Source organism: Cyrtonyx montezumae, unplaced genomic scaffold, assembly GCF_038088225.1.
Source record: "Cyrtonyx montezumae isolate F1298 unplaced genomic scaffold, pur_monq_1.0 scaffold_4, whole genome shotgun sequence".
NCBI lineage: Eukaryota > Metazoa > Chordata > Aves > Galliformes > Odontophoridae > Cyrtonyx > Cyrtonyx montezumae.
In genome coordinates this window covers 21,995,200-22,016,273 of record NW_027072045.1, presented here as the reverse complement: position 1 = coordinate 22,016,273, position 21,074 = coordinate 21,995,200, and the positions used below count along the sequence as shown (strand labels likewise).

Here is a 21,074-nt window from a genome sequence, read left to right as displayed (position 1 = left end):
ATCCAAATAAATCTATCATCTCCATGGCTAAATTAGGGGTGGCCAGGAGTGAGCCCAGGGGTGATTTTTAACCCTTTGACATAGGCTGTGAACCATACTACATGTCTTCTTTAGGCTTGGGTCCCCAGCAGGATTTATTTCTGCGTCAAGGAAGATTACAGGTAATAGGATTTGCTTCTTGGAGGCTGTTGGCATGCTTGGTGAACACCCTGCACAGTGCTGTCTTAAAGGAGAACATGGACCCTACTATTCATCACATTTTTCTTCTTCTTCTGGCCTTCCACAAGATAAATCCTTCTTTTTCAACCTGTGTCACAGGATGCTCTTGTTCTCAAGACAGTTTTGGAAGGTAAGAAAGCTGGTTACCTTAGCTGTAGCATCAGTGAAGCAGCTCAGAGAATCCTATTTATGTATTCCGATATATATTTGCTGTTGTGATGAGGATCAAAAACAAGTGGCCTAATGGTATGCCTTTGCAAAAACTGATGTTGCACATTACTAGCTTGAAGATATAATGATGAGATATCTTTTATTTCCTTGAGATGCGTAGTTGCATGTGTAGCATCTTTTTAATGCTTTTTAAAATCATTTTGATAGTATTCCTTATGGGAAAAATGGGTGCAAAACCAAACCTAAGGATGGATGTGCTGCTTCTGCATGCCATGAAAGCAACACTATAATTCTTTGGGTGCTTGTAGACCTATGTAGGGAATTGATTTGTTAGCCATGAAAGCAGTACGTAACTTAGAGAATTTTCTTGTTTCCTCCTCAGGAGTTTACTCTGCATGTCTGCACTGCTGAGGAAGATTCCCGAAAGCATCCCTCAAGACATTAGAAAAATTAGAATAGAAAACTCTCACCTAACAGAACTGCCTCGTGGGTCATTTGCGAACATTAGTGCCTTGGAGTATCTCTGGCTCAATTTCAACAACATCACGGTGATGCACATCAAGAGCCTGGAGTACCTGCCGGCCCTGAAGGAGCTGCGCTTGCAAGGGAACAAATTAAGTTCAGTGCCATGGACAGCATTTCAAGACACCCCAGCTCTGAAAATTCTGGATCTGAAGCACAACCGGCTGGATGTCCTTCCAGAACATGCGCTCCGCTATCTATCCAACCTGACCTATTTAGATCTATCCTCAAATCAGCTTACTGTCATATCCAGGGATGTCTTCTACAGCTGGCCTATCTACCAGAGAAGCCAGAGGGCGGCAGGGCAGGGAGAAGCTATTTCCAACGTCGTCCTGGCCCTCCATGACAACCCGTGGATCTGTGACTGCCGCCTGAGGGGATTTGTCCAGTTTATCAAGTCGGTTGGCCCTCCTATTATTCTGATGAATTCCTATTTAACTTGCTCAAGCCCAAAATTCAGGTCAGGGAAGTTTTTTCATGAAGTGGAGCTCAACAGCTGCATGAAGCCACAAACCTCAGCCCTTGACACCAACCTGACAGTCCCAGTGGGGCTGAACATCACCCTGACCTGCTTTGTGCAAGCTAGCCCTGCCCCAGCCATCTGGTGGACCTATGCACTCAAACTTCTAAGGGCATTTAATGGTAAGCAAAGCAAAGCTGTTTTCTTTTTTTTTCTTTATTATTATTATATTTTTTTGTATTTATTTATGTTTTGCTACATCTGCCGATGCGGATCTTTAGGCCATCTAATCACCATATCAGTTCTCTGCCCCTTTGGTTCATCATCGTCATTGTGGTTGCAAAAGAATCCACATGATCTTAATTATTGCACTTTGTGTAGGAAATTGGTCAAAGATAAAAGGAACAGGTCTTAATTTTTCCACAGTTACTTTATGATGTGTGGATTTTTATTAGTAGTTCTTCCATCATGACAAATGATATAAGAACTATAAATAATACCTCAGCCATGCATATATATTAAATATGCAGTTATCTAGATACATATGTAATCTATACTACGTAATATATAATTATATAAGTACATAGGTGTGTATGACTAGATATGGCTCTCATATATAGCCTCTATGTACACATTCTGTATACATATATCATTCTGTATATAATCATATATTTATATATTTGTTAAGGAGCACATGTGAACACATATACACCTGTAGGTTGTTCCCATATGTTTTCTCAAGAAATATCCATGCAATCCACAAACCCTTGAAGCCACATCACTAGACACTAACCACTTGCACTCTGTAACCAAAATGAATGCTGTTGTTCTGCATAAGCCCCACTAATTTATGTTTTGCTGAGGACCTCATGCTGTGAGGCCTTTTCCCTTCCTCTCTGTCCAGCTTGCCTCTTAGCTTCCTACAAGCCCTCTCTCACAGCTATTTTTGCTGTCAGCCTTCAACAGGGTAAGTTGCTATTTTAATACATTCCAAGCTAAAAAGAGACACAGCCACTGTGCAGGTTATGTGTAGCCCTAGTGATCCTGCTACATAAGAAAGGCAGCATTAGCCCTTAATCTTGGTCTGATGTTTGATTTACTTCTGTTTTAGCAGCACTTGTGCATTTCTGGGAGCACCTGCTGGATTAATTTTGCAGGTTTTCCTTACCCACATGCCCATGTTCGTGTAGATGGTGGGTTATTTCACAGAGTTACTAAGATTGCCATTTTTGTCCAGCTCAACCCTTCATTGGTCTCATGTGCCTCTTTTTTTTTTTTTTTTGGTCCAGAGCCACCTGGTAGTGGAATTTTTCAGTTTCCAGTCTAGTGGAGGATGCAGCACATGTCCAAACTGGAGATCCTTCCCTGCTTTCTTACAGCCTGGAGACATGGAGGGCAAATAGCATATTGGTGACTTAGCCCTTCCTGTCTCCAGTGTTTGAGTGTTCTCAGGCACTTAGGATCTGCTCAGTGAAAAGTCCTTCTCAGGTTAGGTTAACTGAATATTTTGAGCTGGAAGGCTCCCACAAATATCATCTTCTGACTCTACACAGGGCAAGCTAAGAGTTCAACCACATAACTTAGAGTGTTGTCCCAGCAGTTGCTGAGTTCCAGCATACTTGGTGCTCTGACCACTGCCTCAAGAGACTGCTTCAGTGCTTGACCAGTCCCAATGGAGAACCTTACCTTGCATCTTGTTGTCACCAAAGTGCTGAGATGAGAGCTGGCCTCTCTGTTTCCCTTGTGAGGCCAGTGGGGGCACCCATAGGGCTCCTCCTCTTTACACTGAGCAACCCACGGGACCTCAGCTGCTCCACAGAAGTCATGCCCTTCAGTTCTTTGAGTGTCTTTGTTGCCTTACTTTGGACACAACATAACAGTATTATATCTTTCTTGTATTGTAGAGCCCTAAGCTGCAGGTAGTACTTGAGGTGAGGTTGCATCAGTGCTGAGTACAGTGGGCCAGTCAGTTCTTGTGTCCGGTTAGCTGTGCTGTGACCGATGGCCCCAGGACAGAGTTGGCTCTTTCGGCTGCAAAGGCCGCACTCCTGTACCCTTTTCTCCAGGATGGGCAGGAACTGCTTGGCCCTCTAACCCTCACCCTGTGCTGAGATGGTCTCAGGGTTACAATATGGCCACCCAAGCCACTGACATGTCTTCCTTCTGTCCCGCAGTTTCCACCCAGCCTGTCAGTGAGGAGACCGTCCGCTCAGACCTGCTGATCCCGGCTGTGCGGCCGGCAGATGCAGGCAACTACACCTGCACCGCCACCAACTTCTTGGGCAATGCCTCGGTGGCCATCACGCTCCATGTGGGTATCCCGCCAGCCTTTGCCACACAGCCGGGCTGGGCTGCCGCTGCCCCTGTCGAGCCAGGTGCCCACGTGGAGGTGCGCATAGCCAAGCAGACTGTCTACGGCATCACCCTGGAGTGGTTTGCAGCGGCAGCAGTAGCAGAGCCGGGGGAGATCTGGTACACGCTGCTAGTGGGCCGCTATGACACTGCGCAGAAGGATGCCATCTATATTGGCCCTGGTGTCAACACCTATTCGGTGACTGACCTGCTGCCCGCCACCAAGTATGAAGTCTGCGTGGCTGTCCGCAACCAAGCGCCCCGCAAGGGCCAGTGCGTTGTCTTTGTCACAGGCAGTGATGTCAGCCAGCTGGAGCAACGTGAGAAGCTCATCCATATAGTTGTCATTGTCTGCGCCATGGTGCTGGCTGTGCCCGCTGGTATGTACGCCTGCACTGCCGAGGCCCGTCCTGGCTGCCTGGCCCGCTGTCCTGCCGCCTGGCCCCGCCGCCGCCGTGGGGACAAGCTGCCGGGTCCTGGCAGCAAGGAGAGCACGCTGGACAGCCTGCCCGGTGGCAGCCAGGATGGACTCTGCCGCCCTGATGGTGGCCGTGGTGCCCGGCGGCCCCCAGCCCGCGAAGAGCCCGAGCGCCCCGGTAAGGCCCGGCTGCCCCACAGGAACAGTGCTGACCTCTATTAGCACAGCCCCCGCCCCATGCCTGGTGAATGGTCTCCAACTTGCTGGCTTTCTTGAAAAGGAGCAGTGAAAATCCCCACACGGCACAGATGTGGGGTGTGGTGGGGTGTACAGCCAGGATCTCCAGCGGACTCAGTGCCCCAGGACTGTGGAGCACTCACCATAGCACCTCAGGCTGACCAGCACTGCCACAGAGCAACATCCATTGGCACACACACACATTGAGATGCACTCCATCAACCTAACAAACAATATAGGAAAAATATTTTGCAGTCATTCCTTAAGGAGAGTTTTAAAGCCTTGGTGTGACTGCTTCGATCTGGCATGCAAAGAAACAAACATTAATGAAACCACAGATCCAGCAGCTCAGTAAAATCATGCGCAGTGACAGGCCAGAGCTGCCTGCTCATCTCCACATAAACATGTTTGGGGTTTTTTTAAGTATTATTATTATTATTTCTTTATTTTTCCCACCCAGAAGGGTGATAGGCATGGAGGCTGGTTTCAGCTCTGCCCTGCGCCAGGTGTGGACTTCTCCTGTTGGATGCTAAGTGGAAAAATAAGAAGGTGCGGTTGTGTTTTGGGGGTGCTTTTTTGTTTGTTTTTAATTTTCCTTTGTTTATTTTCTTACTTCTGAGAATCGACATAATGTGGTGGCAGTGCAGTGTTTTGTTTGTTTTCTGATGGGAATGCTGTATGTAATACAGAGGGAAGGAACATTTACTTGTGTCTGAAACGTGTCTTAGATGTGCAGTTTATTTTCCTGCGTAGCCATGCTTTTGTGTAACAAAAAGCTGCACATCTAATACCTTTTGTTACACAATTTTTTTGTTAATTAGTTTATATCTTAATGCTAAGAATGAGAGCTGGTGAATGAACATCTTGGCTTTTGTGGACAACTACTCAACCACTGTTTTCCTTTGTATTCTCCCAACCACTTCTCTCACCTTCCCCAGGAAGTCTTGTGGCAGTGGCTGTGGGGGTAATGTGGGAAGGTGATGGGGACATTGGCTGCCAACACTGTGTGGGCACGGCCTTGGCTGTGAGGCTTTGGTTGCTGTGAATGTTGTGAGTATGGGCAGCAGCAAGTCCCCCACCCCAGACAAGGAGGCACCACCAGCTTTTCCTGATGCTTCACAGACAATACTTGCCTTCTTGCAAAAAAAAAACCAACCAAACAAAAAAACACCCAAATATTCATGTGGGAGCAACTGGCCCAAACTTGCAGTGCAGTTGCATTTTTTTGGGGAGGGTTTGAGGACACAGAACTCATCTTTCTTTCTTTCTTTATTGTTTTGTCTTTAGGATTTCCAGCCCAATCAAATCATGTGGCAGACAGACCCATACCCCTCATTCTATGTATTATTTGTAGAAGGAAAAAAAAAAACAACAAAAAAAACCCCACACAAAACAGTTTAACAAATCAGAATAGAGACCTTGGCTATAGCCAGAGCTAAAAAAAAAAAAAAAAAAAAAAAAAAAGGTGAGCTTTAGAATGTAGTGATTTGGCTTCTAGTTGTGCTTGGGTGACCAAAGCTAAGCTTTCCTGTGAAAGTTCTGTGCTGTCTAAACTTGGGCCCTACCTGCACCCCCACCTGCATGGCTTCTGAACACAGACATGCTTTGTCAATGCTGCCTTTTACTGTCATACCTGAAAGGGCTTCGTAGTCTTGTCTTAGTGTTAATGTAATAAACATAACTGGTTTTCAGAATGTGCAGTGTTCTCTGCTTCATATCTGTTCTTTTGTCATTACAAATCACAAAGAAACACACCACGAGAAGTTTTCTATATATATATTTTTTGTATTTATAAAAAAACTATCCGAAGTTGAAATACAGAGTAACTGGAAAATTCTCACAACATAGTAATAAAATATCTTTATTCCCTCTTAAATATAACCTCTAAGACTATAAGCCTATAATTCCTGCTAAATCTCACTTAATTAAATCTCACTTAATTGAATGGTCTTTATAGGCTTTCCTCATGGAGAATGAACATTGAATAATGGCTTCAACACAACACTGGGAAAAAGTGGAAAGTGGGATACATCACAAGGTTTTGATGCCCCATGAAGCATATGAAGCAGAGCCTGGAAGAGACACAAGCCAAAGAAAGGAGCACGTGTGGAGCCGTGGATGTGGGACCAGGGCTGAGCAGTGGTGATGAGGCTATATTGCCCCTCTCAACTGGCTGTGGCCAGAGGATGAAGATGTAATGCATGATGCAAGGGCCTGATGCCAGGAGGAAGGGTGAGCAGTGGGTCCTGAGGGAAGGACAGAAAATGGTAGAGTGATGAAGGGCACAGTGGGAAAGGTGGTGTGGTACCAGCAAGGGCTGTTGCGATGCCACTCCTCCCTGCTGAGCATTCATCGCTCCACTGAAGGTCTGTGGCTTTTTCTGGCTTCAGGCTTTGCACTCAGATTAAACTGTTCTTAGAGAACTCCTGATAGAGATTTGCAGCCACATGGCTCCTCACACAGCTCCTTGTGCAGTCCTAAACCTGGGAACTGCCTCAGAGAAGTGCGTTCATGAGTGAATGTATATTATTTTGTGATCCCCCACAAAACCAGGCAGACTGTTGCTCCTTGCTGCTCTGCAGCTTTCAGTCCCTTGATCTACATGGGGCCTGAGCCACTGTGCCTCCCCAGCACAATCTGGGAGCTAGGCCCACTGTGTTGTGCTCCTGGTGCTGCCGGAGCCTGGTGCAGAGAAGCAGCCCAGACCCCTGCACTCTCCACGTGAGCTTGGGCCCACTGGCAGAACAGCACTGGGCATCACAACTCCACTGCTCCTAGATCAGCCCAATGAGGGGAAGTAAATGGTACGGTGAACTGGACTGAATAGAAGTTAAAAAACATGGGACTGTTTCCTCTAAGTGAGTAACTTCCCATTCAACACATTAGCTCCTCAGGTGATGAAGTCCTGGTGCAAACGGAAGGAATAGATCAGCTAATGGAGTGAGGGAAGAGGAACCCCTGAGGGGCCAGGCTGCTGGTCCAGCTGAAAGGACTCAACGCAGTTGTTTGAGAAGTCTCACAGCCCCTTTGGATTAACACAGGTTTCTGTCATTTAGGGTTTGCTCCCCATCTTGAAGTTCATGGTGTCCATTTATGACAGCAGACCTAAGGCTTAAGACAGGTTGCTTCTCCCAGGTGAGACCAGCACACTCTGGCTTCTCCCTTGGCCCAGCTTAAAAAAACCTCTTCAGAGACAAGTGTGACCTAGAAACTAGGGTAGATCCAGTAAAAATCTGCTCTGCCTTCAGTGCCTTTTTTACTGTCACATAACAGGAAAAAACCGTATTCCAGTTAACTGATGCATAATTCAGGCAATGTGCTGCTATTACAAGCAATAATATTTATGGAAACCTCCTTTTGCACTCACCAGTCCCTAGAGCAAGCCAGTAGAGGTAATGAAATCTGTTTTCTGAACCCCCCTGCTAGCATTGTACAGAGCCAAATAATCTTTCCAGACACATCCCTGACCAAAATACATAACTTTCCAGCCCTTAGTTTCTATTTTTCACTTATCATTTTTATCTTGGTTTTGCCTTATCTTCCCCACTACTTGAATCACATCCTTTTGCTGGCTTGCCTCTCATTAGGGGATGTGGTGTCAGAAGGAGGCAGTATCAGGTGAGCATTGCTACTGAATTCCTGTGCTTGCATCCTGTTCCAGCTGTCCTCCTGTCCCCAGGTTAGCTGGCAAGCTCAGGGCAGAAGGGAAGCACAGCATCGTGCCGATGTGCTCTGGCAAAATCCAGCATAAGCTGCTGGAAAATGAATAACTTTTCCAAGCCTGCATGCTTACCTGCAGGGTGAAAGGTACTATTGCCATCAGCACATCATTCCACCAGCTGTGCATCTGCACTGCACATCATGCCTGAGGACAGGTCTCACCCACACACAACTTGTTCTTGGTGTTCTGTGAGCTGCTGCAGAAGGAGACCTGCACACTACCCCTCGTGCTGCAGCCAGAACAACACCTTCTGAACTGGTTATGGGGTTTGAAGTGATGGGTTTTTGGATGCTTGTTTTCCACCTGCCTGACCAGATCAGAAGTGGCATCTGCAGAGCTCCTACTTTGAAAACCCGAGCACTGGCTAGGGGCAGCCCAAAGCCCTGCTCACTTAGGGAGGCTCTGGTTGATACGAGGGCATATGGAGCACCCTGGTCAGACAGCTGCAGGGTAGAACCAGCACTGGGACATGGGATGAAGGAACTGCAGACCTAACTGGGCACAGACCACGGCATTTTATACAAGCGGGGCAACTCCACAGCACGTAATTCTTCTGGAAGTTAAGGGACGGCTATCACAGTGAGAAGCTGCTCTCAGTTCACGGATATTGAGAGACACGGGGAAGACCACGGCATGTAACGTGCCCATGCAGTCACAGTCTGCAGTCTCTGGGGCTGCCAGGAGCACGTAGACGTGGCCTAGATGTGTGGCTCACCCATAGCTGCGTTCCTCTTCTCAAACTTCATTTTGAGCTCCGACACCAGGGCGTTGTGGGCACTGCTATGACCTCTCTTCTTCAGCTGCTTGTTGATGAACTTGGGAGTGAGGGAGCCGGACACAGTTGGCACCCGCCACACTGCGGGGTTCCCACTGGCGGCCAGGGTTGGGGGCGGTGGGGGCAAGGGTGCAGCTGGGGGCACAGGGGCTGCCTGGACATTGTTGTTGCTGTTCTCATTCTGCAGGCTTTTAGCATCATCCTCGACGACAAACTTCTCTGCGGCGTTACTAGGCCTCTTGAACTTCAGCCACTCCATCCTCACCGTGCGGGACTGCTGGGTCTGTCTCTTTTTTATGATCCTTCTTACCGGCATGATTTTGTTGGACCGCTTATTGCGCCAGAACATGGCAGTAGAGATCATGATAGTTATCAGCACCATTATGCCCATGACACCAGCTAGCACTCCTAAGGCTTTCATGGGATTATCTTTAGTTTGCATCAAAAAGGCGGCCATAGGCCCTTTGTGAAGAGTCTGTAAAAGAGTACAAAGAAAACACATGACTTACACTGTGGGACAGACAGTGACCTAGAAATTTCATTTGTCCAAAATATGTATTGAGCAGGGATTACTATTGCAAGATGTCTCTAAAGAAAAGATGGAGTCAAAGGGCAATTTAGAGGCTGGGCAAGCCCTGCAGTACTGCGAGAAGGATGGCCACCGAATGTGTGTACAGGAGTAGTACCGCCAGATTAGGGTGGGCTCATGTGTATCACTCAGCATTTGCTTAACTCGCAAGAACTGAGCAAGAAAACTATTGGCTCTGGGAACTACAGCAGTATTGTTGCACTACATTGCAGAATTAATTTCCTAGGAATAATAGTGCTAAACCAGATACAGGTTTATGATTAGAAAATGATCTTTCAAAAACAGCCACAGGTGATACAGTGATTTACTTTACAGGAGTATTAAGGAATATGGCATAAAAAAGAGTATGAGAAAGCTTTGCTTTATAAAGTTTTAGTATGCAAATGAGTAATCAGCAGATATGTGTTGTATTCTGTTTTCAAGTACTCTTTTACAGACATAACAAAACTCTTTGAGGTAGGGGACATGAGTAGTACTAAAGAGCTTTGTTTTTAGAAGTAAAAGAAATGAGCAAAAACATAAGCTACATATGGCATATTAAGGACAAATGAATGACCAGTTCACTTTGCAGCTTAGCACAATGTGCGTCTTGGAGGTCCCCGTATAATTTTGCGGATTTTGCCCTGTGGGTGCAGCTTGGATCTTTTCACACTTTTCCAGTACATGATGGTGGAGATCACCATTGTTACAGAAATGGTGGAAAGGACGCCACTCATGCAAATTCCAAATATCGTCCATGGACGCTTCTTGAGGCCTAAAATATAGGTTTTTACCCTGGACTTGATCTGGAAATGTCAAAAATAAGAAAAACGGTCAACCCAAGCACAGTTATATTTGAAAGGTGAGCACCTTTTATAAATAGAACTATGGAAGTATGGTAAAACATGTATAGAACATGGAAAATAAAGAAAGCTAAGTGTCTTCACTTTACTTCTGTATTTTCACAAACTACCTCTGAGACCACTGTTGCCATACACTAAATATTTTCAATTCCTTAAGAAATGAGCAAATAAATGCTATCGAAAGTCATGGACCATCTTATATTAACTGTAGGGAGAAATTTTCATTGTTTTGCTGTGCAAAGAGGTTTTCCATTATTTAATCAGCAACAAATCCTAGCTAGAAAACAAAAGCAGAGCAGCCCATGGCTGTCAGAGCTTTGCCATTCTGTATTACATGGATATTGTGTACATAAATTCCATCAGATGGCTATAATGAGAACTGGCCCAGAGAAAAGGTGAGAATGGCTGGACAGCTACTAAATTGTGACAGAAGTCTGGAATTAGCTGTATATCGGTTTTGAGAGATCAGAATTCTGCTCTTTTACAATTTGAATTATTGTGAATTACAGTTCAAAACCTGAAATAACCAAAGAGGATGCCTATGTCTCTTTTTGTTACTGAACTTGTGACTTATTTCCTTTGTTTTTCACTCTTCTGCCACAAAAGTCTGCAGCGTGCAGACATCACAATGTGTACATGCCTGGCAGCATCTCAAAAGCCTGTCATATTGCATGGGTTGCTGTGAGCAGAGTGAGTGGGCAGCACATCCAGAAGCAGGACCCAGCAGGAGAAGCATGTGGTTAAGTTTTCAGCCAAGAGAGCTGTTACGGCTCATTGGATATATTTAGAAGCTTACGTAAGCAGTCAAAGCTGTTAAGAACCCAAGTCAGGTTGTGTCAACTTGAGCAAGTGGGAATGCAAAACCAGCCACCTGGTTCTGAGGACTCCACTCCCACCTTTTCGACATCCCTTGAGTTTTCCCTCAGATTAGACCTACCCTTGTGTCAGGGACTGTCACAGAGTATGGGAGAGGAGGAAATACATTAATTCAAAGTCGATATTTTGTTGAAACTTTCAATTAGAGGCCTCTAAAACTAAGACTCACTAGCTATGTTTAGAAGTCTAAACCAGTGGCCATATCTATTAAGGTCCAAAGGTATCACAGATTATGCTGTCTAAATGTGGACTTAAGCTTCAGTCCCCAGATAGCTGTAAACAAATACCCCCATATCCTTGCAGGACTGCAAGAAAGAGGCAATGGGATCCCCCATCAGGCCAACCTTCAGGATCAGCTGCTACCAGTGAAAATCTTGGGCAGCAGGAATATATTTTGGTGTGATGTAAGGGTGAAAAAAGCATAGCTTTTTCAGCATATGATTCTTATTCTGTTGAGAAAGGATAGGTTAACAGATGCTATTCAATACCAATTTCCATAATATGAAACTCAGTTAAATTAAAAGACCTTTGGAATTTTTTTATTGCTGTATTGTTTCAAGAGCAAAAACTCCTCTTGATGTGTAATATCGTTGAACTTAGCCACAAGGCACCTATCTTGAAGGGCACAGCCTTGCATTAATTGCAATGGTAAATGTTAATCAGAAAATGTGCCTGTTTAATTGCTTGATGTGATTAACACTGCAAGAAACCCCTTAGAGAATGCACTCAAAATATCTTCCTTATCCAAAATCATTAATACATAAATGCCCACCAAACAGCTAACTAAAAGAACCTTTTTTCAGCTGGAGCATAGAAAGTACCTGCTTTCTTCACCAAGTGCTAGCAGTAACCATGAAATCTCTGGGGCATAGGGAGTGAGCAGGAGCCTTCTACACTGCCACCATACATCGCTGATATGGAAGTTGAAATTTGTAAGTGCTTTGTCAAATTACTACAAGCAATGAAAGAAGCAGTGGAGAAACGTACAGAAGCTTGCAGAGGACAGATGTTACATCAAATTAGTACTGCAGATCCTGCTGAAGAGACAACTCAAGTGAAGAAAGAGAATGCTGTTACTATTTCAGCTTACGCATTAGGACTTGGGAGGAAGAAGAGCATGGGCAGAAGTAGTAGCTGTGTTTGAGAAGAGTCCATGTCTTCAGAGCCCTCTCTGCTTCTCCTTTACACTACTGGGACAGAGTCTCCCTCACTTTGTGCCAGATTTGTATTCCTGGGATGAAAGGAAGCAGAGAGGGGCTGTTGTAGGAGGCCCCTTCTTTACATCAGATGCTTATGTTGCTTCACACCTTAAAAAGAAATCCAAGAAACTCTTCATCCCAAAGCACTAGATACTCTTTTTTATCCTTCCAGATATATCCATCATGAGCCAGTGTAGATAGAGAGTGAAAACCTCAACTCAGGTACATATCATCTCCTCCCAGCAGAGGAAACGTGGGGCTCTCTCACTCCCCTTGACACCCCTTCGCCCCCAAGGAGCCCCAGTGCCGCAGACTTGGTGGGTTGGTGCCAAGAGCAGGGATGGGGAGCTCCTCCTGTGCACTTGGTACTTAGTTTACCTTGTTGATGAGCACAAGTGCTGCCTGCTGAAACTTTTTTAACTTCCAGCACATTCTATAGTATAAATAAGGACTCTAAATCCACCTGTTAAGGAATATCAGTGGAAAAAAGGAGGCAGAGAAAACAGAAAAATTTATCTGGTTGCATTTTGACCGAAGAAAAAAGAGAAGGCACTGTGTGTAGGAAAAAACTTGTATGTTTACCCAGCGTCTGCCTGATCAGTGGCTAATGGTGTGGTTCTCATCTACATAAAAGCCCATTTCCTCCCTGCTGGTGCCTACTTAAAGACATGGCAAGGCAGTAATAGGAATCACATACTGCTCACCATAAATCACTGCCTGTTCTTGGATAGACAGTAACATTGGACTAATGAGAAAGTCAACCTGCGTGTGTTATCTTTTAGAATCATCTTCTTTTGTCTGCAAATAATACTGCAATTATAAAACTCATATTCAAATTTCTATATATTTAAATAAATTCTATACAATTCCCTCACTTCTCTTGCAGCACTAATTTTGATTAAAAATTGTTCTGACATATCTCACTCTGGCCCCAGCCACTTTCCACTCACTTTGTGTAGGAGAAAAATATTTTTGCAAGAAACTCATCTTTGAAAGGCTGGAAGGCATGTCCCATAACAAGAGCTGACGACACTAGATTGTTAAACTTGAAGAAGGGGAAGCTGAGAGGTGAACCTAAAGCTCTCTACAACTTTCTGAGGAGGGGAAGTGGAAAGGGAGGTGTTCTTTCCTCCCAGCTATCTAGCAGTGGGATGCATGTGAATGGCTCAAAGCTGCATCAGGGGAGGCTCAGATTGGACATTAGGAAAAACTTACTTACCAAGAGAGTAGTTAGACACTGAAACAGGCTTCCTAGAAGACTGTTGATGCCCCATATGCCTGAGTGTGTTTAGGAGGTATTTCAATAATGCCCTCAAGGATCTGCTTTAACTTTGGGTCAGTCTCAAAGTACTGTGACAGACAGTTAGACTCAGTGATCTTTGTGGTCCTTTCCAACTGAAACTATTCTGTTCTAGCTCCCAATCCCATTATACTCGTACCTTTGTAACTTTGACATTTTCCTGACCAAAATACCTTCTACATTTGTGGTTGTAGAATGTCCTGTGCTACAGAGCTACCAAGAAAGGAGAAGTAGTGGCAGGCAACATTTTTCCTGTTGATTTCAATTCCTGAAATGATTTTGAAGTTATCTTGGAAATGGAACAAGCAATAGCTACACTTTGGTACCTGTCAAGAATCTGCCCATCTAAGAATTTTTCTAAAATATTTTCTTACCTCCTCCGTGATATCAATCTTCAAAACTGCTGTGGTACTGAAGGATGGGGAGCCTCTATCTTTGGCCTGCACCACCAATGACCATATGCAGTCTTTGTTCTTTGTAATGTTGTGTATGATGTCCAGGGAACGGATGTAGGACTTCAGCTTGATTTCCCCTGTGCTTTGGTCTATATCAAACACATTGGCTGGATCTGCTTGCATGATGGAATAATCCACAATGTTGTTTGGTTCTTCTGCATCTTGATCAATAGCCTGATAGGGAAAGTGTGGACAACAAACATGTCGTCGCTTATGTCTTTGCCCAAGGACAGAACTTCAGAAGTTTCAAAGCATTCACTTTTGGTAATATCTATGCAGTAAAATTACTGGTCTGTTTAAGGTTGGCTCTGGAAACAAATTACCCTTTCCTGATATCAGCTATGCTTTATTTTTTCTAGTGAAAAACATCAGCACTAGTATTGTAGCACTCTGTAAATAATATCTATCTGAGATTAGAGGAAAGAAGAAGGGAAACTAGAATGCAGGCGGTCCATTGCTAGGGATTATCTCATGCAGTGTTGTGGGCAAAAGTTGAAATGAATAGAGAACTTCAATTACAGGTGCTTTAAGTTTTGTGCCGTAGTATTTATTCTACTCATGCTAGGTGTTGCATACTCAGGTTTGACCATATGAGTTCAAAGATTAGTAACACTGTATGTTCTCCTCCTTTGCCTGTGAATTGCTACTGGAATTATTTTTAACTCTGTTCCACACTGCATCACGATGTGCAATGCTGCAAAACCAAGGGAAAGAGTGCAATGGCATCACAGGAATGTTAAGTATTCACTCATTGTGTATGGGTTTCTTATGATCACTGTGTAATCCAAGATTCTCTACCACCTAATGATTCAAATGCTGTAACAGAACTGTATCTTTTGCCTATATAATGTTATTTCTCCTTCTCAGAAGTCTGTCAATACTATTATTCCATGCTGTAATGCATTTGTTACATACAAATGGATGTGAAGAATAAAGCCTCAGGAAAAGGCAGCTTTAAGGCATTCATCATGAAGATCCCTGAGCAATAAACTGCATAGCTGGGGCTTTGCCAAAGCACTCTGCTTTGTGACACACTGTGTTGTTTCTCACCTCTATCCTCACTGGTGACCCAATGATCATCGTCTTTTCCTGGATGTTTTCATTGAACTCTGGAGAATGGTCATTGACATCTAGCACAGTGATAAACACTTCAGCCAAGCTGTATTTTCCATCTGTGTCCTCCGCTTTCACGTAGAAATTATACTTTGAGTTCACTTCAGCGTCTAGTAGAGCCCAGGGCTGGGTGTAAATTATACCTGTTGATGGGTGGATTAGGAACCTGGAAAAGAAGCACTGAGAGATTTATGGGTGCTTTTTTCTTTTTCCTTTTTGGTTGCTTAGTATGTGTTTGTAGTCTAGAGTAAAGGTGGGTTCTAAACACTGAAATGCTTTTCTCCAAAGATTGCTTTTGTTCACCAACCTCACACCAGGCTGATGTTTCCAAATCATTCATTCTGCCTATTTTCAGGTCTGTAAATCACAAATCAACCAGTGTCTGGTATTTTTCTATTCACTGTTCATGTCATTTCAGCTGCATTTTCCTTTATAGGCTTTGTTCTGAATAAACACTTACCATGTTGGCTTTCTCCCAGAATTTATTTTTTTTGCAATGAAACATAAAGGAACCACCTATTCCTTCAGTTTATAAGAAGTGTAAAGTATTAGATCATGTTCTGAATAAATTAATTGATATATCCTTGATAGCTAAGGGAAGTTTTCTGCATATCATTTTTAAGCTCTTTTCTTCTTAGAGTGCATAAGAAAAATAGTTGTTCTCAAGCACCCAAAACTGCAGGCTATATTATTTCTTCCAAAAATAATCACTTTTCCACAGGCTGGCCCTGGGATGGAGTGGGTGCTCAGATTTATCTGAAGCAAGTTCAACTCTATACAATTGTAATTACTGAGGCACTGTCAACAGTGACAGGCAAAAGCTTGTATTTATAGAGAAGATACTAATACGCTGTCTTCAGTAAATGGGCTGCCAATGTAGGCTGAAAAAAAACCAGCAGGGTTTTTAACAAATAGAAGGTTTTATACACCCTTTAATTAACGTAAGGAATGACAAAATGTTTTCTGTACTGCAAATGTGAGCACAATTTACAGTGATTATCAAACAAGTACTTAATAACAGATTCATCAATTGTTTCCATTTCTTGCCTTCTTAATGCCCAACCCAATGAAACGTGTAGAAAGGACTCTCACCACCCACATTTTACTGGAAGAACAGAAGCACAGAGAGTGAAGATATTGCAGCAACATACCCCACTCCCAGAGTCAGTTTGGAGGGAATACTACAGCCACCAGCATTCCTCTTACTAAAGTAAAATTCATTTTTCTGCAAACATAACTGCATATCTGCTGCTGTAACACTGAGACAGAAAGAAACATGTTCCTAATTGAAAATTTCAAATCTGGAATGGGAGCAATTTATGAGGATGTTCTTACCCCCATACTTCCTAAAAGCAGAGAGAGGGAACCAGAGTTCATTACAGTATCAATAAGCCTCAAATTCAATTCTTCCCTGATGTAGAGCATCAAGATGATGTAGAGTATTTAAGGTTTAAATACACAAGGTGCTTAAACACTCAGTACAGTTGGCCTTCAAAGTTAAGGTTTACATCTTTGAAAGTCTTGACTTTGATTTATTTGGACAGAAGTTGAAACTCAACTATTTGTATTTGCTACATGCGAAGGGAAGCTAGAGAACAAGCAGTATTTCTTCCACCCCTCCAAAAAAAAAAGACTTTTCACAGCTAGACCAGCATCTCTCATTTCTGTTCCATGTTTCAGTTCAAATGGAGATTGAAATTCAAATGGAGAGAGATCCTCAGTATTCATACTTGATTATCTGCATGTCTCTTTGGGGGTTTGTGGGTAAAATTCCATGGGCTAATGAAGCAGATGTTTAATGACCACCACAGTATTTATGTTGATTTTTTTTTTCACAGAACTCATAAAGAACATGGCATGAATGTCCTTGGAAATTATCAGATCAAAAATGAGCCTGCTCTCACTGCCTCATTTTATTTTTATTTTTAATATAATTATTGCAATAGTCTGCTTGTATGTTATTTAGTTTTTGTTTTCTTACTTACAGATCTGCTCCTGTTCCATAGATAGAGTACTTGACTTCTCCCCAAAGGCCCGAATCTGGATCTGTAGCCTTAAAAATAGAAGAGACAGCTTTTTTTTTTTTTTTAATTGCAAAAAGAAACGTTCCTTTTCCCTTTGAATGAAATCACTTAATGAAAAGATTTTTCCCTCCTTACGCCAAAACATTTTCAGGGGGAATCCGCATTAACAGTCGTGCACCTAGAAAACTGCCGTGATTTATTTATGTATTTATTTTAATGCAGGGAAATGTTCTCCGTTAGCACGAAGAAATGCCCCTGGACGTTCCCAGGGAGACTGCGAAGACGTCAGCGGTCTGCCGGCCAGGCTGGTGCCGGAGGCTCCGGCAGGTAGAAAGCCACTAGATGGCCCTGCGTACTGACATTTAACCCGTCCTCCCTTCCAAAGCGACGAAGCCGCTCTCAATGACACGAACAAGCTGCCCGCTCTCAAGCCTTCCCAATTATCGCTTATATCAATGCACATTCTCTGGTGAAAATTATTTACCCTACCAAAATATTTTTTTAAGCCTGTTTGTTTAAATGAATCAGTGTAAAGCAATGCTTAACAAACATTTCAAGCTATACTTAGTGTTTTTGCTTTATTTGTACATTAATCACTTTTAATAAGGCAGATACTACGCATCAGATGATGTCTGTTCGGGACACTTGTTGCTCTCCCTTCTCAAGATTAGGGAAGCTACCCATTTTGTGACAGTGATTTCCGTAAGCTCCTTTTCTTTGACAGCTCTGAAGAGGTGTTAAACCACTGTTCCCAGCCATCAGGATTCCTGGGGCAGCTCATTCCTGTTTTTAATCTTTGTTACTTCTTTTGAACAAAGTATTTGATTCCCACCTAACAGTCTTGCTGGTAAATGTCTTAAGCTTCTCTCACCTCACAGTCTATTTCGGCACGTCCTACCTTTTCCTGAAACATTCTGCATAAGCAGGATTTCTGCAGGAATTGTCATCCTGGGCACCCAGAGAGTCTCACTTTGTGAACTATATTGATGAATACAGGTCAAGCACTAAGTTTCTGCCACTGGAAAATAAGCTTCACGTGGATTCTTCAGCCACGCTGTCCTGCTCACTTTGCCTCAGTTAGTTCTGCTTTTTTTACAAACTTACCATATTTTTTTGTTTTATTTTATTTTGTTATGCACCCTGTGGAACTGCTTACTCTTCTTGCTGCAAATACAGTGGTGTTTGGAGGTGAGGTGACTCGTATCGCCTGCCGTTCCCTGTGCGGCCAGGAGTGCTGGGACACGAGATGTGTTTCCCAGCAGCTGCGTTAAAGAGGTACACCTGAGGTACACCTTGCATCTAATGGCTGGAAGAGCTTCTCCAGCACAGCGCCCTTGTAAGACCTTGATTACCTTTCTATGAAAATGCGAGATGCAAGACAATTTATGAGAATATTCTTCCCTCTGGAAGGAAGTACTTTCAGGAATCTTTCTTTCCCAGCTCTAAGCATTTCAGTGTTGGATTCTTGCCTTCAGTAACTGCCTAATTAGGCACGGAGCAGTCAGGTTCTTCCCAGGAGGAGGAGACTAATGCACACTAACCAGCCACCTTGTTTTCTTTTTACTTGTACTTAAGCAAAAAAAAATCCAATAAATCCAATTCCACTCAGTCATAACTGAAAAGTCTCTGCCGGACACGGATTTGACTGGAGCTTTCTTAGTAGTCACAGATCATGTGTTTTGTCCTAAAAGCAGATGGACTTTAATGTAAAAAACAAAAAAAAAAAATCTAAAAAAGTATATTTGTTGTTCTTAAAAAGAGTTGCCCACAACATAATAAATATATATATTTTTAATTATTTCTTATCTTGATTTTGGAAAGGAACTGAAGCTAAATCCAGAAGTTAAATGGCAAGATGGCCCTTTAGGGTCCCTTCCAACTCAAACAATTCCATGATTCGATGATGTTTCAGGCATTTGAGCTGTCTGCACAAATAGCTAGAGAAGAGAACATTTATTTACAAGCAAATAAAACTTACAGTTACAGCAACTACGTTTGAGCCACCTGGAGAGTTCTCAGGTATCCTGGCAATGTAGTAGTCAGAGGAGAACTTTGGGACGTTGTCATTAGTATCCAGCAGGCGTATCGCTACGTCAGCTGTCGAGCTGAATTTCTCTGGTGTGTTCACCTCGATTGCAAGAAGCTACAGAAAAAGAAACAGAAAATGACTCTGAAGTACATATTATTACTTTTTAAAGGAACGTCCTAGTGGAAAGTTTGAGCTTCAGATGGTGCAGTGGCACTCCTGCCTGCTCGGTGCAGCACTGGAGCTGAGGGCTGCGAGTGCTCCTCTTCCCCATGTGCCGCTAGGTCAGAGGAAGGCTGCATCACCCACAGGTGATGAGGCTGGGAGCGAGCAGTTTAAAATAGGCAGGGAATAAAGAGCAACAGGATTCCAGAAGACATACAACCTGAAGGAGTGCTCTAATTACCACAGTGCACGTGTGTTCTAAGAGGGAAGTTTGTTGCTGTGCCTGTGCTAACTCATGTGTTCGGGAGACTCAGAGGGTGCTTTTGCAAAATAAATTTTTGGAGGTACAGTGAGACATCACCAAACCTGCTTGTGAGCATTCGGTTCCCTGAACAGCACACAGATAAAATCTCACCGCTTAAGATGCACGTGGTGCTGTAACATAGCATCTGCAGGGAAATCATCTTCGGTGCTAGAACCCGCCCATCCTAAAACACCCTGTGACAGCTTAATGTTTTCAGTTTGTTTTCACGTTCAGTTTTGTTCCCTCTTTCCGCAGCCACGGTCCAGCTACGTCAGCATGCCGGCAACATCTTCCCGCGGGGCGAGATTTTTGTCAGATTTCTGATCTGCAATGCATTATGCAGTGCTATATTGTTCATTAGAAGCAGGGAGAGAAAAAAATAGCTGAGAGTGTTACTCCACAGGACTGCACAGCAGCAATTAATACAAGTGCCAGAAAGGCAGACAGATGGAATCTTAAAGCTGGCAGGAGATTCTTTAAAAAAGACTTTGATTTTGGCAACTGCGTGTGGTCCCAGTCTGCAGGAGATGTGTCTGCAGATGGCGTGGGGCAGCTTCAGGCTCCTGATGAGGAGAGGTGTGCTCTGAAAATGAGGGAGGTCCCAAAAACCAATGGCATTTAAAAGCCATCCCTGAACAGAAGATGTATTTTCTCAAGCAGCCTTTGTCTCGGGTAGTACGTCGGTGCACCTCCCCATCAAGTCAGCTGTCATACCTCTCTGGCATTTGGCTGTTTAACAACAAACCAGAGAAACGGGAAAAAAAAAGAAGATAATAGCTTCTCAAAGCTGCTGAGGGATACATGTGGAATACAAATAAGAACCGATTTCACCCTACAGTCTATCGAGAATGACTAGACTACATTAGCAACTATAACTGGGTAGAAAGCAATTTTAACTTCTCAGGGAAACGGAGAAAGTAAGGAAGTCTTTATGAAGTATTCACTCAAATACAATGTTACCAGATCGTCCAACTGCACCTTCACATTGGGAATTAAGACAAAGGCTCTGAGCTTTTGGCAAAATCATACAATATTTCTTCTGTAGAAAAAAAAATAAAACAAAGCAAACCTCAAACCTAGTAACTGCTCATGTTAAATATATACGTATATACATACACATACACGTATATCATTTTTCCAAGTAATTAGTTCTTCCAGTGTTCAAGGCAACCACATTAAGTACTTTGATTTCTATTAGTATTCATGAGGTGACTTTGTAATGTCTTTACTGGTCTGTTGGTAGTTTAACCTGAATAAATGTATGCTTATTGTAATTAGATTTGGTAGCACTTCAGAGCCTTTTCTG

At 43.4% G+C, this 21,074-nt stretch overlaps 2 protein-coding genes across 2 annotated transcripts in view; one reads left to right on the top strand and one right to left on the bottom strand.

Annotated features, from left to right (window-relative positions):
* The first annotated feature begins 236 nt into the window (after positions 1 to 236).
* Positions 237 to 4,364, top strand: LRIT2 (leucine rich repeat, Ig-like and transmembrane domains 2). Its single transcript, XM_065746958.1, has 3 exons — positions 237 to 349; positions 773 to 1,554; positions 3,547 to 4,364. The coding sequence occupies exons 1-3, from the start codon at positions 237 to 239 to the stop codon at positions 4,362 to 4,364; spliced, it is 1,713 nt and encodes a 570-aa protein (XP_065603030.1).
* Positions 4,365 to 8,798: 4,434 nt separating this feature from the next.
* CDHR1 (cadherin related family member 1) overlaps positions 8,799 to 21,074 on the bottom strand; it is a 32,124-nt gene continuing 19,848 nt past the window's right edge. The window contains exons 13-17 of the mRNA XM_065746584.1: positions 19,252 to 19,416; positions 17,235 to 17,302; positions 15,187 to 15,415; positions 14,056 to 14,310; positions 8,799 to 9,350 (exon numbers count right to left, since the gene is read on the bottom strand). Of these exons, the coding sequence (XP_065602656.1) occupies positions 8,799 to 9,350; positions 14,056 to 14,310; positions 15,187 to 15,415; positions 17,235 to 17,302; positions 19,252 to 19,416 (1,269 nt within the window). The remainder of the gene's footprint in view (positions 9,351 to 14,055; positions 14,311 to 15,186; positions 15,416 to 17,234; positions 17,303 to 19,251; positions 19,417 to 21,074) is intronic.